Source organism: Momordica charantia, assembly GCF_013281855.1.
Source record: "Momordica charantia cultivar OHB3-1 chromosome 7 unlocalized genomic scaffold, Mcharantia_2.0 BLBB01000007.1, whole genome shotgun sequence".
Classification (NCBI taxonomy): Eukaryota; Viridiplantae; Streptophyta; class Magnoliopsida; order Cucurbitales; family Cucurbitaceae; genus Momordica; species Momordica charantia.
The window spans coordinates 13,742,689-13,768,432 of NW_028275165.1; the positions used below are offsets into that span (position 1 = coordinate 13,742,689).

The 25,744-nt window shown below is 37.7% G+C and overlaps 1 protein-coding gene across 1 annotated transcript; it reads right to left on the minus strand.

Annotated features, from left to right (window-relative positions):
• Positions 1-2,303: 2,303 nt before the first annotated feature.
• CYCP3;1 (cyclin p3;1) lies at positions 2,304-3,851 on the minus strand. The gene is made up of 2 exons (XM_022302882.2): positions 3,254-3,851; positions 2,304-2,867 (listed from the first exon to the last, which is right to left on the minus strand). The coding sequence occupies exons 1-2, from the start codon at positions 3,700-3,702 to the stop codon at positions 2,600-2,602; spliced, it is 717 nt and encodes a 238-aa protein (XP_022158574.1). The 5' UTR covers positions 3,703-3,851; the 3' UTR covers positions 2,304-2,599.
• Between the last annotated feature and the right edge of the window lie 21,893 nt (positions 3,852-25,744).

Consider the following 25,744-nt stretch of genomic DNA (forward strand, 5'->3'; position numbering starts at 1 on the left):
ATGGGATGGTCGTCGTCTCTACATCCGGTCGGTTCATTTTTAGAAAAAAATAAATAAAATTTGTTATATTATATATTATTTAGTAGTTTAAATATTATAAACTACTTAGTGGTGCAGTGGGTGTACTGTTACCATAATAACATGGTACATCCACTACACCACTAAATAGTTTTTTTAAAAAAATTTACGTGGCGCCACGTCTAAACAAAAGACCAACCTTCTGTTTTTTAAAACTAAAATATTTTTAAAATAAGTTTCAAAACCTACAATATTTTTAATTAAACAACTGTATTTTTAAAATAGGTTTCATTTGGAACAATATTAAAAAAGAAAAACCCCTGCAGCATTACCGAAAGTTAACAATTTTACTATTGCCTATTGGCATGTTTTCTTTGAACATGTGATATACTTTTTTTTTTTCTTTTTGGTGGTTGACTTATTAAATATTGTGACAAATAAGAAAAATGGCTACCTTTGGTAAATCCAAGGACATTTTGAGAGATTAAGCCAAATTATTGCATAGAATGAATTATAAAGACTAAAATTATAATTAAAAAGCAATTTACAAAAAAATAATTTGAGACTTCTAAAATATTAAAAACAAAATTATTAAATTATATATTTAGCATAAATAAAAATTATAAAAATAAAAGAAAGGAGAAATTCGTGTAAAGAAACAGAAAATTGAACATTTATTGCTCTAATAAATTTTTTTCCGTTCAACATACTAGGGCAGAGATTAAAAGTTCTGGTGTTTTAGTTAATCACTCGAGCTCTATTCAAATTGGTTTTATAGATGACTCTTAGAAAGCCCTTTAGCCTCATAAAAAAACGTCTAGCTGTTTTGGAATTTATAAAGTCCAATATAGTAAATAGAAATATAAAAATTACGGTTGACCCATGTTTTTTTTAGTATAACATGTAGAGGTGAGAATTCGAAGTTCAGTTAAATTCAAGATAGAGGTTGACCAATGTTGATATCATAGCTCCACGATAAAGAAAAAAAAAAGAAAAAAAAAATTAAAGCTTTCTTAAAAATGATTTGATTTGTTGAACAAACAGCGTTTGTCCACTTATTATTATTTCATTTAAATTAATTAATAATATAAGTGATTATGTCTCTCATAATTTTGGGTTAGGTGCATGTCTTAAGATGGGTGGGGAACAGTTTGTGGAGAAACTTTTATTTAAATTTTTTTAGTATGTTGAGAAACTTTTAATTAATTTATATTATAAATTCTTGTTAGGTCTCATGGAGGCGAGGTTCATTGGAGTGTTTTGAGCTCTATACCATACTAATATACATAATGTTTCAACTCAAAATCAATTGACTATGAGAGGGATAATTTATGTCTATTATAAACTCTTGTTAAGTACTCATCTTTTTAATGTGGAATCTCTTGGATAATCTGTATACTATTATTGGATAATTTAGAATTTTATTTTGTTCAAAGTTAATTAATTTATCATTGATTATAAATGCCAAACTTGAACCCATAATATCATAGATTAAAATGAAATATTTTACTTATTCTTTTATAACATTATTATAATCTTTTTTTATATCGTTGAACAAATCCATTTGCAAACATTCCACTGCCAACAAAATAATGAAAATTTGGCATTCTTTATTTCTATTCAACAATGTACAAATAGTTCTGTTAAAAGATAGAGTATAGCTCAACGGTAATTAGCATATATCTCCAACTAAGAGATTGCGAGTTCGATCCTCCACCCCACATATTGTACTAAAAAGTCTATTCTTAAGAAATTTCGAACCAAACTATTTATAATTGTTTAACCATAAAATCCTAAAGGACACGTCATCCGATAAAAACAGAGTGATTACTTGTTTTTGCAGGTTCAATTCCACGAGTGTTCTCAGGATTAATTGTGACTACCGATCATTTTTTGGTAAGAACAATAATTACTTCAACAAAGGATGTGGAAGCTTCTTCAAAAGAAGAGTTTTTTTATCTCCATCCCAATTCAACAATAAAAAAATTCGAATCAATTGGAATACTTTGTGTCAGAAATTTCTTGAATTAGTTTTGTTCGAATGTTCACTCCAAAATGTTGTTGAACTAAACCTGAATGTTTAATATCATCTAACTAATAAATAATTCCATTGGTTATTGGTAATAAATTACTATTAACAACATCACCTAGGAGAGAGATTTATAAAAGATAAAGAAAAAGAAGACAACGATCCAAAAATATCTCTCCAAACTTGTCCTTTTCAATAATATATAGTATTAAATCGGCATAGAGGCTTAGAATTTAAAACAAAAAACAAGCAAGTGTCGGCAAATATAGCAATGATTCTAAAGAAAACCATCACATATTTATATATATATATATATAGCTCACAACTGTACAAAAGGAAGCACTCTTGGAATCATTTGAAAGACCCTGAAAAGAAAAAAAGAAAAAAAGGTATAGACTTTACTCGTCATCGGCCTTCATCGACTTTAATTGAATGTCCAACATGAAAATAGTCAAATTGATTAAGATATATATTTTCGATATAGATGTTCAAATCTTCCAATCTTACGTATTGTTGAACTAAAAAATGGTCCGAAAAAGTTTAATTCGATGTCTACAACATAATACGAGGCATTTGATTGAATGTGGTTTGTTGGTTTTGTTTAGAGTTATTCAACTCTTCAGCACATCGTAATGTCCTCTCTATGTGGTAACCTCCTCCAATGCTAACTTCTCTCTCTAAATGGCAACAATAGCTCTCAAACACACTCACATTTACATGGCATTTGAATCCCATCATAAACAAAAAATCCAGCTCCAACTGGTTCATCTCCTTCCTTGTCAATCCCCCAACTCTAGCAAAGTATGAATTTCTGTAGTTCCTGTTCCAAAAACATGTACATTAAAAATGTTAATACACCACTCAGCCCAAAAACTTCTCTCCCTTTTAAGTACTTAAATTAATTCAAATCCCAACCAGTGATAATCAATATAAACGGGTTTTTTGAGAATAGTCCTTTTGGCCAAAATTCAAATTTTCAAATCCTCCGACCTAAACATTTGTTTTACTACAACAAACAAGACTGATTCAAGACTGATTCAGTTGAACTATCTCAAGTTGGCACTAGATACAATGAGATCATCAAAACACTTGAATTCAATACAAAACCCCAGAAGCTGAAGCCTCAAAAAGCAACATGAATCCAATTTTAAAGATCCCAAACCATGAACAAAACACAGATCATATATAAAATAGTTAAAAACTTACATGTCTTCGACATATTTAGAGGCGACCATGATGGTGGTAATAAGCAGCCTATGAACATTCCTAAGAGTGATCCGAAACTCAGGATTGAGCTGACAAAACCTATCAATATAAACATAAGCCACAACGTAGACAGAAGGGCCAGCTCTGGTGTAGCAAAAAATTCTTTCCAAGTACGACTGAATCGACATGTCGGGAGCCTCACCGGAGTCGAAAACGAGCGCCGAGTGTCGGCGGGAAGCCCATTTGGATTTGGTACAGTAGTTTTTGGAAATCCGATGGTTCCGAGCCATACTCCTCTCGATAAGGGAAGAAAGAACAGTGATCACTAATGGGGTTTCGGAATCTTGGCCGTAGGAATAGGAGTAGAGGTCAGATCGAAGCTTTCTTGGGGAAATTATTGCTTCCGACTGGGAAGAAGAAGAAGATGATGATGATGAAAAAAGTGCCATTTTTTTGAGAGAAAATTGAGTTAATTTTGATGGGGATTTTCATTTTGGGGTTTGAGGGAGATTTATATATATATTAGAGATTAAGAGTTTGATTTTTTTTTTTTCCTTTTCTTTAGGAAGGTGTGTGGAAGGAGAGGGGAGGGATAATATCGAGAAATGAGATACGAGTGCCGGCTGTTTGGAAAGACAAAGTACAAACAAACACAGCTAAGCTTTTATGAATTGAATATTACTCAACATAAATGAGATCTCTCTCTCACTCTCTCTCTAGGGTGTCGCCGACAGTGGTGAAAAGGGATGGTGAAAAAGGTCTTCTTTTCTTTTTTCTTTAGTTCCAGAGATGATTCCAATCTCGGATTTTATAATCGAGACTCGTTGTGATCAGTGCACGGCTTGAACTTTAGATCTTAAAGTAGATTATACATTTGTTAAGGATATCACGCTGAAAAGACAATAGATCCAACAAGAATTTATAATATGAGTGGACTACTATTTTATTGTCAATTAGTGTTGAGATAGAACCCACAAATATTGATATGGTATTAGAGTCTAAAAATTCAAACAAGTATCGGATAAAAAATGGGATTCCACTCAAATCGATGAGCTTAAAAAGTCAGGATCTTGAATGGCGCAAGCGCCATTCTCCAGAGGACTTAAAAAATATTGATTCATATCAATAGTTCACCAATATTTTTCTTGGCATTGTTAAATTACCAATCAACCCCATTAAAATTACTAGATAGGAATAGTATTACCGTAGTTCGAACACTGTTACTGTGATCTCAACTAAAAAATGAAAAGTGGATACTTCTCTCCGTAATTATAACGGAGAGAGGGATTGAGAGAGATATTGTAGAGAGGGCATTAATGATTTGACTCGTAAGACTAGAGATCTGTGCTGTGATTCCTGAGTGGAAATGACTAAAAAAATACATATATATGGTGGGGTTGGGGGTGGTACGAAGGTACCAGAGTCACACGTGCAGTGTTCTTCACTCCCTCTCTCACCATTTTCGAGTAATCTTGGTTTCTGATACTGCTGCTGCTGATGATCTTCTGAGCTGGCTGGCGGAAAAATCGCTGTTCCAAGACACGACAAAAGTCGGTCAGGTTGGTCAGGCAGAGGAAGGATGGATGCATGAACTACTTCTACTTTGTTTTCTTACTTTTAAGATTGATTGTGATGGAATGATTGGGAAAATTCATGTTGTTGTGTGGATGTTAAATGTCAAGATTTATGAATCAAATGAGTTTCTTTTGTTCATTTTCTTTTAACTGTATTTGATTTTGATTTTGAGCTTTTGGATGTCTTTTATTTATATTTGATTTTCAATTTGTATGACTTTTCTTTTAGTTGCATTTTTCTATTGTCTTGTGTATGTGTTTACTGTTTAGTGGCTATATTTATTATTTGGAAATTCCTGTTAATTGATTCTTTCATTTCAATTTGAGGGAATTGTGGTTTAATTAGATTTTATTTTGCTTCTTGTATCAATATTATTTGTGTTTATATGGAGCATAGCAAATTAGATGAATGTTCATTTGAAATTTGACTGTGTCGATTTTCAAACAGGACCACTTAAATTTTGTTCGATTTTTTAAAACTTAAGATTTCTATGCTTTGGTTATCTCACTTTAACTTTAAATTTTTACTTATTTTCAAATCACTATTTCTTTTCTCTCTTCCTACAATTATTCTTTTCTTCTCTCTCGAAACTTGTATGCTGCAAACCAATTATAAGGTCGAGAGAGAGGAAGAAGTGATTTTTATTAATATCACCACACTATCTGTACAACTTGTTTCTCTCGTATAAATACAAATATAAGAAGTAATCATACCGTTAACTTAACTAAACCAATAGATTTGAATAACCAATTGCAGTTACATAATCTTAATACACCCACTCAAGATGGAGTGTGTAAATTGCAAAGACCCATCTTGAACAAAAAAGACTGCAAAACAGTAGCGGAAACATCCTTAGTAAATATGTCGGCGAGCTGAGAAGAAGTCCGAACTGGAAGCAGTTTCAAGAAACAAGCATTAATACGATCATGAACAAAGTGGCAATCAATCTCAATGTGTTTAGTACGTTCGTGGAAGGTAGGATTCGAAGCAATAGACATAGCAGCTTGATTATCACAATAAACCAAAGCAGGTCAAGGGAAATCAATACGTAAATCCTTAAGAATATGACTGATCCAAATCAATTCACTTGCAACAGTAGTAAGAGCACGGTATTCGGCCTCGGTAGATGAACAAGAGACAGTGGCTTGTTTCTTGGATTTCCAGGCAATCAAAGAATCGCCAAGGAAGACACCAAATCTAGAGAAAGACCGCTGAGTGTCTAAACAAGCTCCCCAATCAGCATCTACAAAAGCCTTGAGCTGAAAAGTAGAGGAAGCACGAAACAAAAGGCCTTGCCCAATAGTACCTTTTAGGTATCGAAGTAAGTGATGCATAGTGTCACGGTCGTACATTTTTCAACCGCGCGGCGCCATGATCTAAGCTCGACCATGGCCAACCTTACGAGGAACTCTAGCCCCAATCTACTTTTCGCGCCCTTTGTGGCTTCATCGGACCTTAGACGAGGTTCTTTCTTCCTCGACTCGGCTTCATTTCACTTTTCCAACCATCTTGGTTCTCGGCCACTCGGCCGTCCCGCTCCTACGATGAGCCAGGACCTTACCGGGATGAGTTCTGACATATAACGAGGTCAGAACGAGCTTAAAACGCCAACCGGGTACAACCGGGACATTCTTGCCGCTTAACTATGTCAAAACTAGCTTATCGGACCTATCGGACGTCTCTAGGACCATTCCTGCCGAGAAACTAGTCAATAACGGGCTAAACGGCCTTACCGGGTACTGCCGGGATGATTCCTGCCGAGATCTGGACAAGGAATGACTAAACTTGGCAACCGGGATGAGTCTTGCCGCTTACCGGGCCAAGACTAGCTTTTTCTCACTTACCAGGTGCCCACCGGTACTGTAGGATGCCACCCCGAGCATCGAGATGTCATCGGGCTTCGCTGAACTCTTGGGCACGCATACCGAGAACCGACCCATGGACTTATATTTATGATCGGGGCCTTTCGGACATCCATCTATTCGGACATAATCGTGGCACGTCGACTCCCGCGGTCGTGCCTTGTCGTTCGAGCATACTGTACCGCATAACGACCCCTATGTGCAACCTCCAGCCCATGGGACGAGGCGCAATGCCGGCACACCCATGCCGTCCGACACTGTCCTTGAGATTCCCATTCTCGAAGGAAGACGCCCAAGACCTTGGTCTTGCAACGCTCGCCCACGCCATGACACACGCATGTGCCATGGGGTAGTTCACTTAGGCCACAGGGCCCAGGGGTGGTGGAGAGCTGACATCATGCCTCCCCCTAAGGTACATTCTAAAGGCATTCTTGGTCTGGCAGGCGTGTACGTGCAAAGTGGCGAGGAGTCACTCGCCAACGTAGAGCGCACGTCTGAACTCCGATTGACACGAAACTTGGCGTGCTTACATATCTCACTAATATGCATCTAACTCTAAAGCCGCTCGTCCAAACTCTCGACGGAACCCCGACTTCTAGGGTCGTGGCCCGGGGCCCCAACTGGCCCCCGTTGAGCTTGTCACCGACACCACTGACATCGCCTTCGCCTTGCATTCTGCATATGCCTTCTCTAGGCATTCTTGAGCACATCCATGGGGTGTGATAGGTGATGCACCATCCTCCTTGGTCGCATCACGACACTTCTCTCTCGGCCCTCAACATGGCTTGACGGGCGACATATGCATGTCGCCACCACTTGTCCACTACGTGGGCGTCACAACCTACTCTCCACTAGTATGGTTGTGACATTCTCCCCCACTTAAACTGTCATCGTCCTCGATGACATACTTGTGGGGTACAATCCAAAGATAACAGTTGGGATTATAACACATAGCAGCCAAATGACCCGTACAAGGTCGTTGAAGAAACTGACTACGGCGATGAACTGAAAAAGATATATCTGGACGTGATATATGAAGATATAATAAACGGCCCACCAACCGTCGATAAGAAGTGGCATCGTCCAACGAAAGAGGAGTACCTGAAGTAGCAGAAAGGTGTAAATTGGGTGCCATAGGAAACGAAGCAGATCGAGCACCAAAAAAGCCGGAATCTTCCAAAATCTGGGAGCAATACTTACGCTGCGACAAATAAATACCATGGGATGAACGAGGAAGTTCAAGGTCAAGAAAATACTTTTCATGTCCTAAGTCCTTCAGCTTGAAATGAGATTGTAATGTAGCTTTGACAGAATCAATGACATAAGAAGAAGGGTCTGTGATAAGTATGTCGTCAACATAAACCAGCAAAGCAACAAAGGAAGAACCAGAGCCCTGAGGGAAAAGAGAGTAATTGGCCTTAGACTTAGAAAATCCAGAAGCTAGAAAACTTAGAAAACCACTGTCTAGGTGCTTGCTTTAAGCCATATATAGATTTATTTAGCCGACAAACTAAAGGTGAATAAAAAGTCTGTGAATCACGATAATAACCCAAAGGTAAAGATATATAAACTTCTTCAAACAAATCCCAAATCCAAAAAGCATTGTTAATATCCATTTGTGCTAAGGGCCAAGCAAACGAAGCCGAAAGAGCAAGCAAAATGGAAGAGGCACACGAGACTGAAAAAAGAGTGCCCGAGCCACATTTAATAAATGCTGATGTTTACCTTCAACCATCGAATTTTGTTGAGGCCGCTCAACATGAAAATCGATGAATAGTACCTTTTGAGGCAAAAAATCAGTGAACCGGAGTTCAGGTGCGTTGTCTAATTTAAAAACCTTGATTACGTCACAAGAGAGAGAGGAAGAAGTGATTTTTATTAATATCACCGCATTGTTTGTACAGCTTGTTTCTCTCGTATAAATACAAATACAAGAAGTAACATACGGTTAACTTAACCAAACTAATAGATTTGAATAACCAATTGCAGTTACATAATTTTAATACCAATGCCTCCTCGACGACGCCGGTTTCTATTTTTCTTTTAATCAGTCGGACTGTGGAGTTTCTAGCTCCTTTGACTGGTGGCCATTGGGGTTCAGAATCGAACCCATTGCATAGTTTTCTCTGTCTTCCCAAGACCCAACTCTATTTTCTTTCCCACTACTTTCATTTCCCTAGATTTCTTCGCTCTATCCTTTCTCTCTCTAGCAGCAGAACGTACTATGGTGTGGTGGTGTGTACTAAGAAATCAATCTTCAGAAACAAAATAGGGTAAAATACATTCTTGGTTCGAAGACAAAAGTGTTAGTGACAGTTTGATCTCTGAACTTTGAAAAATATTTCTAAATGGTCTCTAAATATAATTTGGCCGTTGGTTGACTAACGAAAAAGATGACATATAACTAATTATTGCCTATTAAGCATGTTGACTTAGCAAATTATATTACTATTATATATCTATATATATATACACTTTTTGGTGATCACATGATGAGTTGGCATCTTCATCATCTTCCTCTCTATTTTTTCTCTTCTTCCTTCCCTCTTTTCTGTCTGGTGACCTTCGCCGGTGCTGCCGTCTCCTTCCTCTCTCTCTTCTTTCTTCCTTTTCTTACAAGGTTCTCTCCCACGAACTTGGCGTTGACTTCCGAATCTGCAGATTACAGAGCACCCCTCTGACGGATGAGGCTGGAACACATTGAAGGGAGAAGCGGACAGAACTGGAACGAAATGATGGAGCGTTTCTCCCAAAAAAATATTTGATGAAAAGCAACCATTGGAGCTCAGAATACTCTTCTTAGAAATAAAAACAAAAAAATTCTGGTTCCAAAATTGGAACACTCAAATAAAGAGAAAAATCTAAATCCATTTATAAAACGAGAACGGTGGGTTTCTGCATTTATTTCCCTTTTTTCTTTCTTCAACAGTGGATATACTCAGACCCAACTGAAACACCACAAAATATGTTACTAAGAAATCCACGATTTGAGGGACTGAATCGGACTTGTTGGGACAAACAATGTAACTATGCACAAAATAAAAAACAAAAGCAAACTAATAATATAATGAATCAAATGCTTAGTTTTATTCATTTGAAAATTTGAAAAAGGATGATGTTGTGCCTGCTATATAGGCTTACTGAAATTATTCTCTTAATGATTAGAGAATATGCTTCTCATACTACCGTTATTACATCAGTATATAAAGATTTCATATACAACTAAAACTTGTAACAGAATACAGCAATAATTAACCACTTTATAACAAATACAACTCATTAGTTATTAGTTACAACAATCACAAAAATAGCATATATTCGACCACTAACTCCACTAATAATAATGTAGTGCTACCTCATCATTCCACTAACTTAGTGTCATCATAATTGGTGCCACTAAGTATGAATCATTCCTTCAATAGGATTTGCACTATCGTCGAAAAATTATTGTCGGGGGTGGTTGATGTCGCGCCTGAGTATAGTAGTAATCTGGCGGAGTATGGGGGTGGGGTTCTAGATCTAGAATTAACAGAGAAGCAAGGCGGGGCGTTCTATATTTGGTACGAAAGGAGGAGTACTTCTCCCTTCGTTCCAACCTTCTCCCACGGAAGGTGCTCTCCAATCCGCAGACTTAGAAGTGGACGGCGTCGGCTATCTTTTTTGTCGGAAAAAACATGTAAGAAAGGAAGAAAAAAAGAAATGGTGGCACCGGTCAGAATGCCAGCATCGGCGAAGGTCACCGGAAGATGAAGAGGAAAAATAAAGAGGAAGAAGATGATGTTAATTCATCGTCTAATCTCAAAAAAAATTTATATATAATATTAATATAATCTGTAAGTCAACATGCTTAATACGCAATTAATTGTCATGTCATCTTTTCCGTTAGTCAATTATGGATCAAATTAACTCTAGGGACCATTTAGAACCATTTTCTAAAAATCTGAGATCAAACTATCAGTTTTTGAAACTTAGGAACCAAATAGACACATATCCTCGTACTCAGGAACTAAAAAGTATATCTTGCCCAAGAAAATATTAATTCCGATGGTGGCATGTGAGTTGGTTCTACTTGACTTGGCGGCGGTGGCAGAGGTAGGTTTTCCTGGTGGAAGAAAAATAGAGAGACGAAGAGGAAGATTGAAATTAAAGGTTGTGTTATGGGTTTCTAGCACCAAATTATATTTTCTTGCTAGCGTATGAAAAGCAGCGAGACTGAGATTGATTAAAGAGCAAGAGCGAGATTAGAGAGTGAGATGGAGAGGGAGAGCGAGAGCGAGCAATTTGGACGTGGAGATAGCGATGGGTATTCTAGCCATATTATTGTTTAATTGTTAGTTATTTTTTACAAAAATATCGCAATTTATATATATATATATATATATATATATATATACACACACCTCAAGTTGCTGGTTTGAACATGTATTTAATAAGTATCTCATGTTTCCTAATTCGAAAATGGTGATGGATTAAATATGGTGATAGATTTCTACTTAACATTCTACCACTCACTGTCAGCTCATGGCTAGAGTGCCTTGGGTGGGTCGTGTCAATAAGAGGCCTGAATAATTATGTAGCTTCAACATTTAATTATTTGAATGATGCGATACCAAGACCAACCATTGAAACAAATTAAACCATTTTGAACTAGTTAAACCATTTTGAACTTAAACCAGTGATGTTTCCGATGATAAATGCTGAGCATGGGACAATTTGGAAGTCATCTTACTGAAAGTCACACTCTCATTTAAAATCCTTCATGGAAGTGTGTGACTCATTTGAAATTCAAGGAGTGTTAGATGAAGTATTGAGACTAAAATTATTAAGAAAGGAGAATGATGAAGCTCAACTTAAGAAATTTTTTAATGTACTGAAGCAGCTTCAAATAAATATCCCGAAGCTCTGGAACAAATGCTCATCTATGTAAGTTCCTTAAAAGACATTTTGACAAACAACTTGACAGACATTTTGACAAACAAGAGAAAGGTTGGGAAAGTTGAAACTGTGGTCTTAACAAAATAATGTTATGATATTTTGAAGAGTAAGCTCCCCAAAAGCTATGAGATCCAGGAAGGCTTCAAAATTTCGTGCAATATAATGTATGTTGGCAAAGCTTTATGTGATCTAGGAGTAAGCATGAATCTGATGCTCCTCTGAATCTTTAAAGCAGCTGGACAAGGGAGAAGCACGACCAATGAAAAAAATCTATGGATTTAATCATCCTGAACTATGAAACAGACGTAAATAATGTACCCATTATCTTGGGTAGACCATTTTTACCCACGAGGCAAACATTGATTGATGTGCAGAATGAGAACTAACCATGCGAGTGAATGGTGAACAAGCTATCTTTAATGTGCTAAACACACTCAAGCTCGTTGGTACAACTGAAGAGCTTTTTGCCATCATAGCACATGAAGAGGGTGAAGGTAATGCAGTGAATAGGGACGATTAGATAGAGGAAATCCTGATATGGCGAAGGAGTACAATGAAGAGGAAGAAGGGAAGTTTGAACTCTTAAACACACAGCAACAGATCCTAGTGCACAAAAAAAAGTTGAAGTGATAGAGAAAGAGGCGTTAAAGCATAAGAAAGGTATAGGCACAACCCTTGCATAGAGTGAAGAAATTAGTCCAACATATGGCATGCCCCAAACAAGACGTGAAGAAAGTGTTGCAAGTTCTGAAAGGCAAACATTCATGAAATTTTCCAGTTGCGTAAGCTGCAGCAAGTGCCACCACCTTGGTTCGCTGACACAAGATTCCATCTCGATGAGTCGTTCATACTTAAACTGTGAGTGGAAAAAATTTTGAGAATAGACATGATAGAAGAAGAAGTGCCAAAAATGCTGAAGCTAGACAAAGTTGAAAAAAATGGAGAAGTCTGAAGGGAACTCTCTCTCATATATTTGGAGAATGCTTGGAGCCTAACGCCGAACAGAAAATTTTCAAAAAGGGGCTAAGTTTTTACTTTTACGTATTTATTCTCAGTAATTTTTATTTTTATTTTCCATTCTTGTTGTTTTTTCATATTTAATTTCATTTAATTTTTAGGATGCTACAATTGCGTGATGCCTAAATTTTCGACCGGCTAGCTCGCTTTGGCTCCATCGATTGATTCTTTGTTATGGTTATGGAATATTATTGATTTTTTGAATTTTCATGTTAGGATTTGGGGCAAGTAAATATTTTCGAAAATTTTGATTTTTCAAGAAAATATATATTTTTTTACCTTAATGGTAATATTGTGAAGGGATGACAATTAATGCCAAATTTTTTAAATGATTGACTTCTTTAATAGGCGTGATTTAATTTGTTTTCAAAATTTGTATTTCAGTATTAAGGAAATTTTAGGCGTTGGTAAGAACTCCTTCCTTGCTCGCAACATTCCTTTAAAACTGCCCTCACTTCCCAATGTATGCTCCACTTTCATTCCTTTATGTTTGTGAACCCCTCTTTAAAAATCAATGCAATTCATCTCTTATGCTCCAAATAATACGTTTAATCCATAACTAACTTATGATTTATAACTTTAAGATCATTTAATAATTATTTCTGTTTTTAGTTATTGGTTTTTGATTTTTTCATTAAAAAAACAAAAGCCATATATGTTTGATAACCATTTTTTTGTTTTTTTGTTTTTAAAAAACAGAAAACTAAACATGTTTGGTAACCATTCTATTCTTAAAAATTTTGAAAATTGAAAATACATATTAGAGAGAGAAAATTATATGTAGAGTAGGGATGATAAGAGTGTGGGTGCAAGTGAGGATGCTCTCCCCCATTCTCGTACTCGTGAAAATTTTTAATTTCCATCTTCACCTCGTTCTTCATAGATGTTATCGACAAAAATTATCGGTTTTATAATTGTTTTTAATTATTTTTAGAATTTAAAAAACAAAAAGGTATAATAAATATATATTAATTATTTAGAAAATGGAATCGGGGACAGGGTCGTGATATGCATTTCCTATTTTCGGGGCTTGATCGTGCAAAAATTTTGGTGATGCCTAATGTAGAGACATGAGAATACAAATTTAGCCCTATGTAAATAAACTTTTGGAAGATAAATTTTAGAGAGATAAATAAAAATATTTAGTAAAAAATTAGTGAAAGAAAAGTTTAAGACAAAAAGAGAAAACTTTTAGGGAAAAAAAAGTAAAGTAGACAGGACAAGATATGTTAAAGAAAAAAAAAATAGAAAGAAAGAGAAAATTATAGTGGGAACAAATTTAGAGATAAAAATAAGATTCAAAATATAATTTTTAGAGAAAACAAATAAATATAGAGATAAATAAAAATGACAGTGACAGAAAATTGAACGAGAGAAAAGAAGATATAGTTTTCAGAAGGAAAAATAGATTAGGAAGAGAAAGAAAAGTTATAAAAGACAAAATTTTAGAGAGGAAAAAGTTCGGAAAAATATTAAAATTTTAAAGAGAGAAATGAAACTGATCTGTTTAAAAAAAATAAATAATAAAAATCCATAAAATTGAAAAATGTGGAGAAAGACAAATAATATATATATATATATATTAATACAATATGTTGGGGAGAAGATTTGAACTCACGACCTCTTGGTTGGAGATATATGTTAATTACCGGAGTTATGCTCGTTTTGGCAATAATAAATACTCAAAATATGAAAATTTTAGAGAGAGAAAAATAAATTGTATTGAGAGAAACTTGGACAGAAAAAAATTTTAGGATGGAAAAGAATTTTTTTAGAGATAAATATGAGAAAGAAAAAAAATTCGAGTATTACAAGAAAAAAATCAGATTTTGAAAAACAGAAATCTATTTTTGAAAACTTTTTTCGTTGTTTTTGAAATTTACATATACTCTCAAAATGGGTTTTGAAAAACAATTAACAGAAAATTAAATTGGTTATCAAACAACGGCTGTGTTTAAAAAACTAAAATATAAAAAAACCAAAAACTAAAAATATCAAACGATCCTTAATTTTCCATTCAACATATTGTATGTTGTTGAACGTGAGGTGGAAAGGTAAATAATGATGTTTATGTGAGCTAAAATATAATGTGCTAATCAGATTGTCCTAGAATAAATCTCCTTTAGGCTAGAATGCACTCTTTAAATGCTGCAACATTCCCCTAAAACTCCTCATATTACTTTGCTTTTAGATAGGTGTAACATTTCCCACTACCAAGTCTTTTCTTTTTAACACTTTAAGTCCTTCACATTTACTTTTAGTTTTTGTTCAACTTAGATGCTTGCACGATACAAACCTTCAAAATGAGGTCTGTTTATGCAGGAATTTGCACAACGGTTCTACACGAATCAAGCTCGAACCCGGTCTCTGGTTCCGACCTGAACACTAGAGTGGGCCTGCACAAGAGGGCAAGCACTCCGACGCTCAAGTCAGTATAGATCGGATTCCTTATTTAGTTCGAGGTGAGATTCGATACCTGAGCGTGAAATGAAGCCCTCTATTTATAGGTGACGGATCCGACAGCACACACGACCGGCGGTTACATGTCTTTTCTCATATCGGACCTGTCGGGTTCCGAGCAGGTCGGTCCCCGGTCAGATCGAACTTTGGTGCCCACACTTAGTCTTTTATAATGGGCAAACCCGGACTCCTCGGCGAGGCCGAGGTGGACCTAAGCAATCCTTTTTTATCTAATTTCTTCAAACACTAATAGGGGTGCTCCACGTGTCTTGGGTATGTTTACCCCCAAACAAGGTCCAACCTTTAAACTAATCCTTTGATTTACTTTGGTCTAATGAAGACTGTTCACACAAACTGGAGAAATTATATTTTGTGGACTAAATATAATTTGTATTTGATATTGGGGGTTCGTACAATCTCTAATATTTATCATCTAATTCATTCCCTTGAATTCTTGGCGGCTTGTTGATCTTGATCGGCCTATCGACAGCTTTGTTGATCTTGATCGGCCTAATTACGGCTTTGTTGATCTTGATCGGCATATCAGCGACTTTGTTGATCTTGATCGGCCTATCGGTGGCTTTGTTAATCTTGATCGGCCTATCGGTGGCTTTGTCGATCTTGATCGGCTTATCGACGGCTTTATGTTGATCTGGATCGGCCTCTGGCTTGATGTTGATCTCGATCAGCCTCTTGGCGGCTTGATGATGTTCTTGATTGGCCTTTGGCTTGATGATGATCTTGATCGGCCTCGGGCGTGATGATGGTCTTGATCAGCCTTTTGGTGGCTTGATGATGATCTTGATCGGCCTCGGGCTTGATTATCTTGATTGGCTAGGCTGTTGATCTCGATCGTTGATGATGATCTTGATCTTCTTTGGCTTCTCCTTGATCTCCAGAGGGCAGACAGATTTTAATCCTATTTGTAGAGAGGATTATGATCCTGTGGAGGATGGAGGATTTTGATCCTTTGGAGGATGGAGGATTTTGATCGGAGGATTATGGTCCTGTGGAGGATGGAGGATTTTGATCCTTTGGAGGATGAAGGATTTTGATCCTTTCCAGGATGGAGGATTTTGATCCTTTGCAGGAATTTGATCATTTCCAAGATGGAGGATTTTGATCCTTTATAGAATGGAGGATTTTCATCCTGGAACTTTCCTAGATCAATTAGATGGTGAATAAACCCCTCTATTTATAGGGTCTTTCATGGGCCTTAGCTGGGCTTGGACCCATCTAATTATAAGTCAATTGTCACGTGACACAATCTCATTCAGTCAATTTATGTCACCAAATAGACATGACAAATCTTGATTGAACCAATTTATGTCATATGTGGCACAATCTTATTAGATCAACTTATGTCATCATATGTTTATAATATAATTTGATTGGTCGAATTCAAATACCCAATAATATGTGACATTGTCATTATAATCACGTGGCAATTTTTGATTCGCCGAAATTTATCAATCAACAAAGACATTGTCTATTTTAAGTTCGAGGGAGAGGATTTTATCCTTTCACACTTATGGGAGAGGTTTGCACCCGTTAAAAAAAAAGCATGGAAGTTGAGTAGTACTCATTTACATCAAAGATAAATCAAACAATGAGTATATAAGATCTTGTGAGTGACAGTTCTATAGCATGAGTTAGAACACAAACAAGTTCACCAATGGTCCCTTTTTTCTAAAAAACAAATCATTATCAGTAGAAAAATAATCATAGAGAGAGACTTATTTTTATTTGGGTATCTACTATACATCGATAGTGCTAGAGAAAGATTGAGTTTGGTTAGTTTAAAAAAGAGTTGTTGTAACTTGCCAGGTCTAAGATTTGGAATCTGGACTCAGCACCTAATTGTCTCAGCATTCCCCTACATCCACGAATCCTTTCAGCATGCTTTGTTCTCACTCACATGTTTCCTAAGAAAAATTCCTTAGGAGGTCACTCGATCAAGGATTGCTCCAAGCAAAACACGCTTAACTTTGAAATTCTTATGCTTGAGCAACCGAAAATGAAGGTGCACCTTGTTAGTATAGGTAGTAACTATCAATTCTTGTAAGCCTTTATGCTTCCATGATCTTAAGATCCCTTTCATTCAAATGTGGCATAGTTTATTCATGTACCCATCCTCTCTACACGGGTGTCACAGTTGTGATAAATTTTAAATGCAAAGTTGAGACTGACTAGAAGAGTTGTCAAAGTAGCTTGGCAGAACGGGCTAAACAGGAGCCCCAAAGAGGAAGAGTGTGTGTGAGAAAAGCTATTTCCTATTGACCAAGTAAAGAGAACTTGAGTCGGTGCATAGTTGTAAAGGAGGAAAATTTGCTAGGATAGGTTAAGAAGCCGTCTAATGGAAGTTAATGATAATGCTTGAGTCTATTTGAAATTTCTAGTGCAATGTGTGCGTGTATTGCTTGAGGACAAGTAATCAGGTAAGTTTAGAGGTGTGATAACTGTTGAAAAGAGTTAATAAATCTCCTATTTAGGCCATTGTTTTCCATAGAAAAAGAAATTATGGCGATATAAGTTAGTTAAAATAAAGTATTTCTGGAACTTGGATTGTATTGTATGATGAGAATCACGAAACCCTAGAGACATGTAGAAGACACAAAAAGGAAAAGAGACACTTGAGAAGAGTTTGAGAGAAAACCTACCTCCATAAGGGACTCCTTGTAGGTATAGATAGACATAAGAGGTTGTTTTGGTGGAGTTGTTATTTTCTTACGACTAAACATTGTCGAGAGCCAATTTTTAGTTCGTCGTAGTGGAGAACCCTTGTTTATTTTAGTTCTTATTCATGTTCTACTATTCTTTAGTTTATTTTATCAAGTAATCTAGTATGGAGCATAGCTAAACCCTCTACAATAACCTTTTCCCACGTGTTGCAATGATGTTGTAGTTTTGCTTTTATGCATTGTCTTAATATTTTCTTAATTTTGTGCTTATTCTTTAGTGATTATTCAACTTGATTAATTGCGTAAACCACAATCGTGCCTGAGAAGGGTAGATTTAAAGAAATGGAGGATTAAGAGATATAAAATTACGTAAGTTGATTGAGAGATGACTTATTGGAGTTTGTAAAATCTTATTGGTAGAATAATAGAGAGGGGAATTAGCTAAAAGAAGACATGGCGATATAACACTATTTTGGAATCACTCCATGGACGTTTGAGAGAGGCAGTACGTAGAGTTAGTTGCTCAAATTTACATTAGTCATTGTAGTTTATTAGCATGCTACAACACTTGTTACAACATATACGATTAGGGATTTGTCTAATTTGACCTTGCTCTCTTCATTGTGTACTAACATCATCTTTACTTTTGTTTGTTTCCTGTTATTTTTCATTTACCTTCCTTACGCAGAAACAAATATTTTTCCCAAACCCTATTTGTTTGAAGCATTTTGTGTTATAATCAATTTGATTCTTCGTTATAGAGTCCCTAAAGATACAATACTTAGAATATTTTCTATTAGTCATTGTTACGACTACATGTGCTTGTGCATAGATTAGCCTGTATCAAAAGTTTTGTTGAAGTATGCCTATTATTTTATGTTGAGAATATAATTGATGGCTGTGATATTTATGTCCACAGAGTAGCTGCACTGGCATTGTAAATATGTAATATTAATTTTTGCAATTTCTACTCAGCTTTTATGGGATGAGTCATAGATGTACTAAGTTCAAAATATTACTATTATTAAGATCTAAGTGATTCTTATGGCTATTGAAGAACACCCTAGTTGTGTTTGGTTTACCACTCTTTTAATGAATATGGTTTAGATTATGAATGAATATGCTACCTTGCATGAGAAACTTTGTAAATTTAAATAGGTCCATGTTTAGTCCAAGTGTGGTGGGGCATTAGGATTTTTCATTTCTTTTCCACTCTTTTTTTTTTTTTTTGGAGTTTTGGTAGATCTTTGGCTTAAGAAGATCGAGTAGTATGAATTTTAGAGGGGGTAAGAATTCTTGGGGAGATGTTTAGTTTGTTGTTAGGTTTAATACCTCCTTGGACGATAGTCTCAAAGGATTTTTGTAAATTTTCATTAGGAAAATATTTTGCTCCTCACTATTAAAAGGAATCTTGTCTTTACCACCATAAATATCTGACAACCAAGAGAGAGAAATGCAAAAACAAAAACTGTTTTTAAATCAGTGAGGAGCCAAGTATTTTCCTTTTGATTTTAAGCTCCTTGATGTATAATTAGTTTAGGTTTTTTATTTCAACTTCTTTCGTTGGACTGTCTTTTGTATGCCCTTACCTATTCGATAAAATCCTAAAACAAATCTCCCAAGTATAAACCAAAATGTTAAGGAAATATATTCCTTAATTGGGAGGAGCGGGCAGTAAGGAAGGTTGGCGCGTATGGGGCTGGGCAGACAGACGGGGCGCGTCGGCGCCGAGGCTGGGCGACACGCTAGGCATGCACGCATGGCGCTGGGCAGAGGTGCGCTGGGCTGGCGCTGGCACGGTGGCATGAGCATGGGCGCTGGGCCAAGACGCTGACATGTCGTGGGCGCGAGGCAGGGGCGCTGGCACGGGGACGCGTGCGGGGCGCTGGCACTTGGTGGGTGGCATGGCGGGGGTGACATGTGCGCGCGCTAGGCGGCTGTGTGCTAGCAGTATAGACGACAAGGCGTTGGCGGGCATGGGGCGCACATGGGTGTTGGTGGCGGTAGGGCGCGCAGGCGCTTGCTCGTGCAGGGGGTGTGGGTGCGCGGGCGGCTGGCATAGGTGTAGGCATGCGGTAGCGGGCGCATGGCAAGGTGGTTGTGAGGTTAGCGGCATGGCGTGCGGTAAGGTTAATGACAGGGTGCGCGGGGCAGGGGTGCACACGGATGGGCGTGCGTCTGGTGGTGCTTGCATGCTGCTGTCCATGTGCTTGGCAAGGCACACTCGTGCTATGGGTTCCTCACTTGTTCGTACCTTGATGAGACACCGATGCTGGATCTTGGTGCCTTCATTCCCTTCTTCTTGTATGGAGCCAATATAGCTTTGCACGTATTTTTCCATGGCTCCTTGAAGCTTTTTTGGTTCGAGCTCTAGTAATTGGTCCTTGTGGTAAGCTTGGTGGCTTTATGATCACATCATCTCCTCCTTATTGAAAAGGATTCGTCATCGAATCAAGTTCTTCACCTACATAAAAAAGAGTTAAGTCAGCAACATTAAAAGTGGCACTAACACCATACTTACCTTGGAGATCGATCTTGTATGCATTGTTGTTGATCCGCTCAATCACTCGAAACGGACCGTCTCCTCTAGGGTTGACTTTGGAACTTCTCTCGTTTGGAAACCGTTCCTTCCTTAAATGTACCCAAACCCAATCTCTCTTTTGAAATACTACGTTCTTCTGGTGTTGATTAACTCTTGAGGCAACCTTGTTGTTATTCTTTTTGATCATTTCCTTCACTTCCTTGTGTAGGGAGCGCATAAGATCCACCTTGCTTTCGGCTTCAAGACTAGCAAACTTGTTAGGTGGCATAGGTAAGAAATCAAGTGGAGTTAAAGGATTGAAACCATATACTACCTCAAATGGCGAACAATGAGTAGTGCTATGTATAGTTCGATTGTATGCAAATTCCACAAATGGTAAGCACTCTTCCCAATTCGTCAAATTTTTGTCTATTACTGACCGAAGTAAAGTAACCATGATCCTATTAACGACTTCAGTTTGTCCATCCATTTGGGGGTGACAAGTTGTTGAAAATAATAGTTTCGTTCCCAACTTTCCCCACAATACTTTCCAAAAGTGACTTAAGAACTTAACATCCCTATCACTAACAATAGTTCGGGGAATGCCATGTAACTTAACCACTTCTTTGAAGAATAAATCCGCAATTTGTTTGGCATCATTAGATTTTAGACAAGGAATGAAATGTGCCATCTTGTTAAATCTATCTACTACCACAAAAATACTATCCTTCCCTCTCTTTGACCTTGGTAACCCTAGCACAAAATCCATAGATATATCTAACCATGATGCTTCGGGGGCGGGTAAGGAAGCATATAACCCGTGTGGCATAGTCCTAGACTTGGCATGCTTGCATGTTAAACAATTTTCACATACCTTATTGACGTCATGTTGCATTTTGGGCCAAAAGAAATGTTCGGCAAGCATGTCCAAGGTCTTTGCAACTCTAAAGTGGCCCATAAGTCCTCCTCCGTGTGCTTCTTTGACAAGTAGTTCTCTCGTGGATCCTTGTGGCATGCACAACTTGTCTTTCTTAAATAGGAACCCTTCAAACATAGTATAAGGCTCACAAGTTCCTTCATTAGTAAAAATCTCAAAACGGTTAGCAAAACAAGGATCAAGAGCATAGATGGACTTGAGGTGCTCAAACCCTAAAGTTTGGTACTTAAAGTAGAGAAAGGAGAATACCTCCTTGATAGTGCGTCGGCCACTATGTTTTCTTTACCTTTCTTGTACTTGATCACGTATAGAAATGTTTCTATGAACTCCAACCACTTAGCATGCCTTCGGTTGAGTTTGTCTTGGCTCTTCAAGTGCTTCAAGCTTTCATGATCCGAGTGGATGACAAACTCCTTTGGCCATAGGTAGTGTTGCCAAGTTTGCAAAGCTCTCACCAATGCGTAAAGCTCCTTGTCATATGTCGGGTAGTTCAAAGTTACTGTGCTAAGCTTCTCACTGAAGTACATGAGAAGTACATGATCGGTCTTTGGTTTTGCATCAACACGGCTCTTATTCCAATGCCACTAGCATCACATTCAATTTCAAATGTTAGTTCAAAATTTGGCAAAGCAAGCAAAAGAGCATTACATAAACGAAATTTAAGAGTATTGAAGGACTTATCTTGTTCGGGACCCCATTGAAACTTCACATTCTTCTTGTAACGCCCCGTGTTACTCAGGTTAGCTTGCCTCGAGTTCCGAGAAATTTTTATAACAAAATAGATTTTATTTATTTATTTATTTATTTCATTTTGTTTGATTCATCAGTTATCTTTATTTAATTTAAGTGTGGCATCTCGGCTATTGTGCATTGCTACAGATTTAGTGGTGAGTTAGTCGCGTGTAGTTATTTATCAAATTATGGTTTAGTACGGATTCCGCTTTGTGACACTTGTTTTGGGCCATTGGACGAATTACGAAATTATATTATTGGCTTGTTTTAACAAGGAGGGTTTGGGTAAGTGGGCCTTAAACAAAAGGAAAAGAACCCAAGCCCAAAGGAGTTAAAAGTTTAAAACAAAAAAAACACTAGCCCTTGTTCTTTTTCTCTTCTTCTTCCTCCCTTTCCCTTTCTTGTTGAAGCCGCCGACCACCCCCACTCAGATTCTTCTTCTCCGGCGAGCAGCTCCGTTCAAGCGACGCGACAAACAGCGGTGGCATCGGAGTAGCAGGTGCGGCGTCGGGACAGCAGCACGGCAGCAGCAGCGTCGGGCTCGGGCAGCAGCAGGCGGCGGCGCATGGTGGCTGTTCACGGTGTTTTCCCTCGATCTGACAAACTCCAACGACTCGAATAGCTTAGATCCGGGAAGCCCGGTAATTTTCTTTGACCCACCCTTGTTCGAAGTTAGATTTGAATTACCCACACCTAAACGAAATCGATTTGGAATACCCACACTTAAGCGAAATTGTTTTGTAGTAACGGACATCAAATCGAAGCCGTTGGAGGTCATTTTGGGGGTTTTTCGCTGCTGTAAAAACGTGGACAGCAGTGTTTTGGGTGGTGTCCGGTGATTATCTTCATCCGTTCGAAGCCCGAGTTACGCTACCCACCCCTTTGCAAGCTAGATATAATTTACCCACACCTACAAGAAGTCGTTTTGCGGTAATGAGACCCTTTGAACCCTCTTAGAGTTGTTTTCGAAGGCTGAACAGTATATTTATATTGCTGTATTTTTCTGTTTTGTGCTTAGGTGTGAGTTCGACGCAAACTTAAAGACGTGGTTGTGTAAGTAGCACCAGGGGGCGAGTGCGTGCGTTATTTAGCGTTAACGGAATGGTTTTTTGATGCTGATTTTTAGCTAAAATAATTTAATTGAGCATGTAGGGATTGTTAGTTTTGATTTGTGAACTTCTAGTGATTTTGTTGCCGTCTTTCTATTATTGAACATTTATGAGGAAACATGCTTTCTATTCTTATTGTTGGAGGTGACTAGTAGATTCTGAATTGTTGTGGTTAAAAGTAACTGGCTCATGACGTTTTGCAAACATGTTGTAAATAAAATGCTCGCGTTGTTAAACTAATAATTAGTTTATATTGTTTTAGTTGTGAGCTGTTGGGTGGTGACTTGTTTATTACAAAGAAAAGCATGCTTGTGAACTGTGCAGTGAATTGGAATGAGGGAAATATACTTGTAGGTTGTCTTGGGAGGGCTAGTGAAGTGGTAAAGGGTGAAGGGTGAAGGGACGGGTTGGCAGTCCGTTAAACTATGGATGGTCTGATCTGAAAATGCATATGAATCGCTTGGAGGTTCAAAGCCTTGAGTAGTTGCCTTGGGAATAAATGACAAGGCCGAACGTCAAATTTCTGTAAATGAGTATTGGGGTCTTGGGGATAAATGTCAAGGACCAATACGCTGGGAAGTCATCGGTACCTTGGGGATAAACGGCAAGGATCGGTGCACAGTTCAGGCCTTGGGAAGAAATGGCAAGGCCGAACATCAAGTTTCTGTAGAGGAGTATTGAGGCCTTGGGGATAAATGTCAAGGGTTAATGCGACTCGAGGAGTTAGGCTTGAAGGACTAAAGTAGAGTGGTGCTTGCGAAGTAGTGGTGCTAGGGCTTGGGAATAAATGGCAAGGTCGAACATCAAGTACTGTAAAAGGAGGGGGGGCGGTATCTTGGGAATAAATGTCAAGAGCCGTCATGCCTCGAGAAGTTAAACGGGGAGTATCACAGGGGGGTGTAGAGGGAGGTTTAGTACTGTGGGACAATGGCTAGTGAATCATTGGTTGTAGTCTTGGTAGTTCCGACGTATGGTTGTTGTATGTAAATGTCAAGTTATTGTTTTTTATCTCTCGCTGTTTATTTAATTGTCTTGCTATCGTTTTATTTTATATGTCATGACTGTGAGCATGATTTTTGTGTTAGTTAGGAAGGGCTACTTACGGAGTACCTTATGTACTCACCCCCCTTTTTATCCTTATTTGTTTTCAGGTGTGAACAGGGTCGACCGCGGTGATGACGTGGAGAGGGCTTGACCGAGGAGGGATCACTAGTCGAGTTAGTGAGGATAGAGGGAAGGGTCGTTTGGTATGAGTAGCGTTGGGATTTATTTTATGGCTAGGTGTGGACCCGAGGAGCGATTTTGTTTTCTTTAGAACTACTTTTATTTTTTTATGGATGTTATTGTTAAATGCGTCACTGGTGTCGTTGGAGTTTAGGTGTACGCTTGTTTTATTTATTTAAGAATTTAGCCACTGAGGCGGGTATGAGATGTTTTTTTTTATTGCCCACGGAGGGCGAAGTTTCGGCAGTTTATAAAATTGATATTTTTGGTGGAATTATGGGAGTCAAAGCTTTATTTTATTTAAATTATTTCTGGGGAGTTGGTTATCTCGTGTTTAGAGTTAAGGCTAGACAGGTGGATTATTTAGGCATTACCTAGGATGATATATAACATTATGGGGCGTTACACTTCTTGACTAGCTCGTTGAGGGGGGAGGCAATTGAGCTAAAATCCTTGATGAATTGCCTATAGAATCCGGCTAGACCATGGAATCTTCGTATCTCACTTACACGTTGAGGGGTTGGCCATTCTTGACTTGCCTTGATCTTTTCTTGGTCAACCTCTACTCCTTGGCTTGTTACAATGAAACCTAAGAAGTTGACTCTCTCCATACAAAAGCTACAGTTGTTGAGATTAGCAAATAGCCTATCGGCCCTAAGGGTAGCTTGCACACACTTCACGTGTTCCACGTGCTGTTCCAATGACTAGAATATACTAGGATGTCATCAAAGTAAACTACAACAAATTTCCCTAGATATTCTCTCAAAAAATGGTTAATAAGCCTCATAAAAGTGCTAGGAGCATTAGTTAATCAAAAGGCATTACTAACCATTCATACAAACCAAATTTTATTTTGAAAGCGGTCTTCCATTCATCACCTATTTGCATCCTAATTTGATGATATCCGGATTTTAAATCAATCTTAGTGAACAATTTACAACCATGTAACTCATCAAGCATATCATCTAACCTTGGTATAGGATATCTATATTTAATGGTGATCTTGTTTATAGCCCGACAATCTACACACATGCGCCAAGATCCATCCTTCTTAGACACGAGTAAAACGGGGACACTATAAGGGGCTAAGGGATTCTCTTACATACCCGTGAGCAAACAACTCCTCTACTTGCTTTTGGATTTTTTCGGCCTCCTTGGGGTTCGTTCGATATGCTCGCCGATTGGGAATTTGAGATCCTAAGATGAAATCAATTTTGTGTTCTATTCTTCTTAAGAGTGGTAGCTCCTTAGGCATCTCTGTGGGAAACACGTCCTTGAATTCTTGTAAAAGCTTAACAAAAACACTAGGCAATGTATCTTGAAGTTCTTGAGTTAGGAGACACGTACCTTTGCACATAAACATGAGGAGCATTTGGTTAGAACACAAGGCTCTCTTGATCTCACTTGAACTTGCCATGAGACTTACAGCCTTCTTACC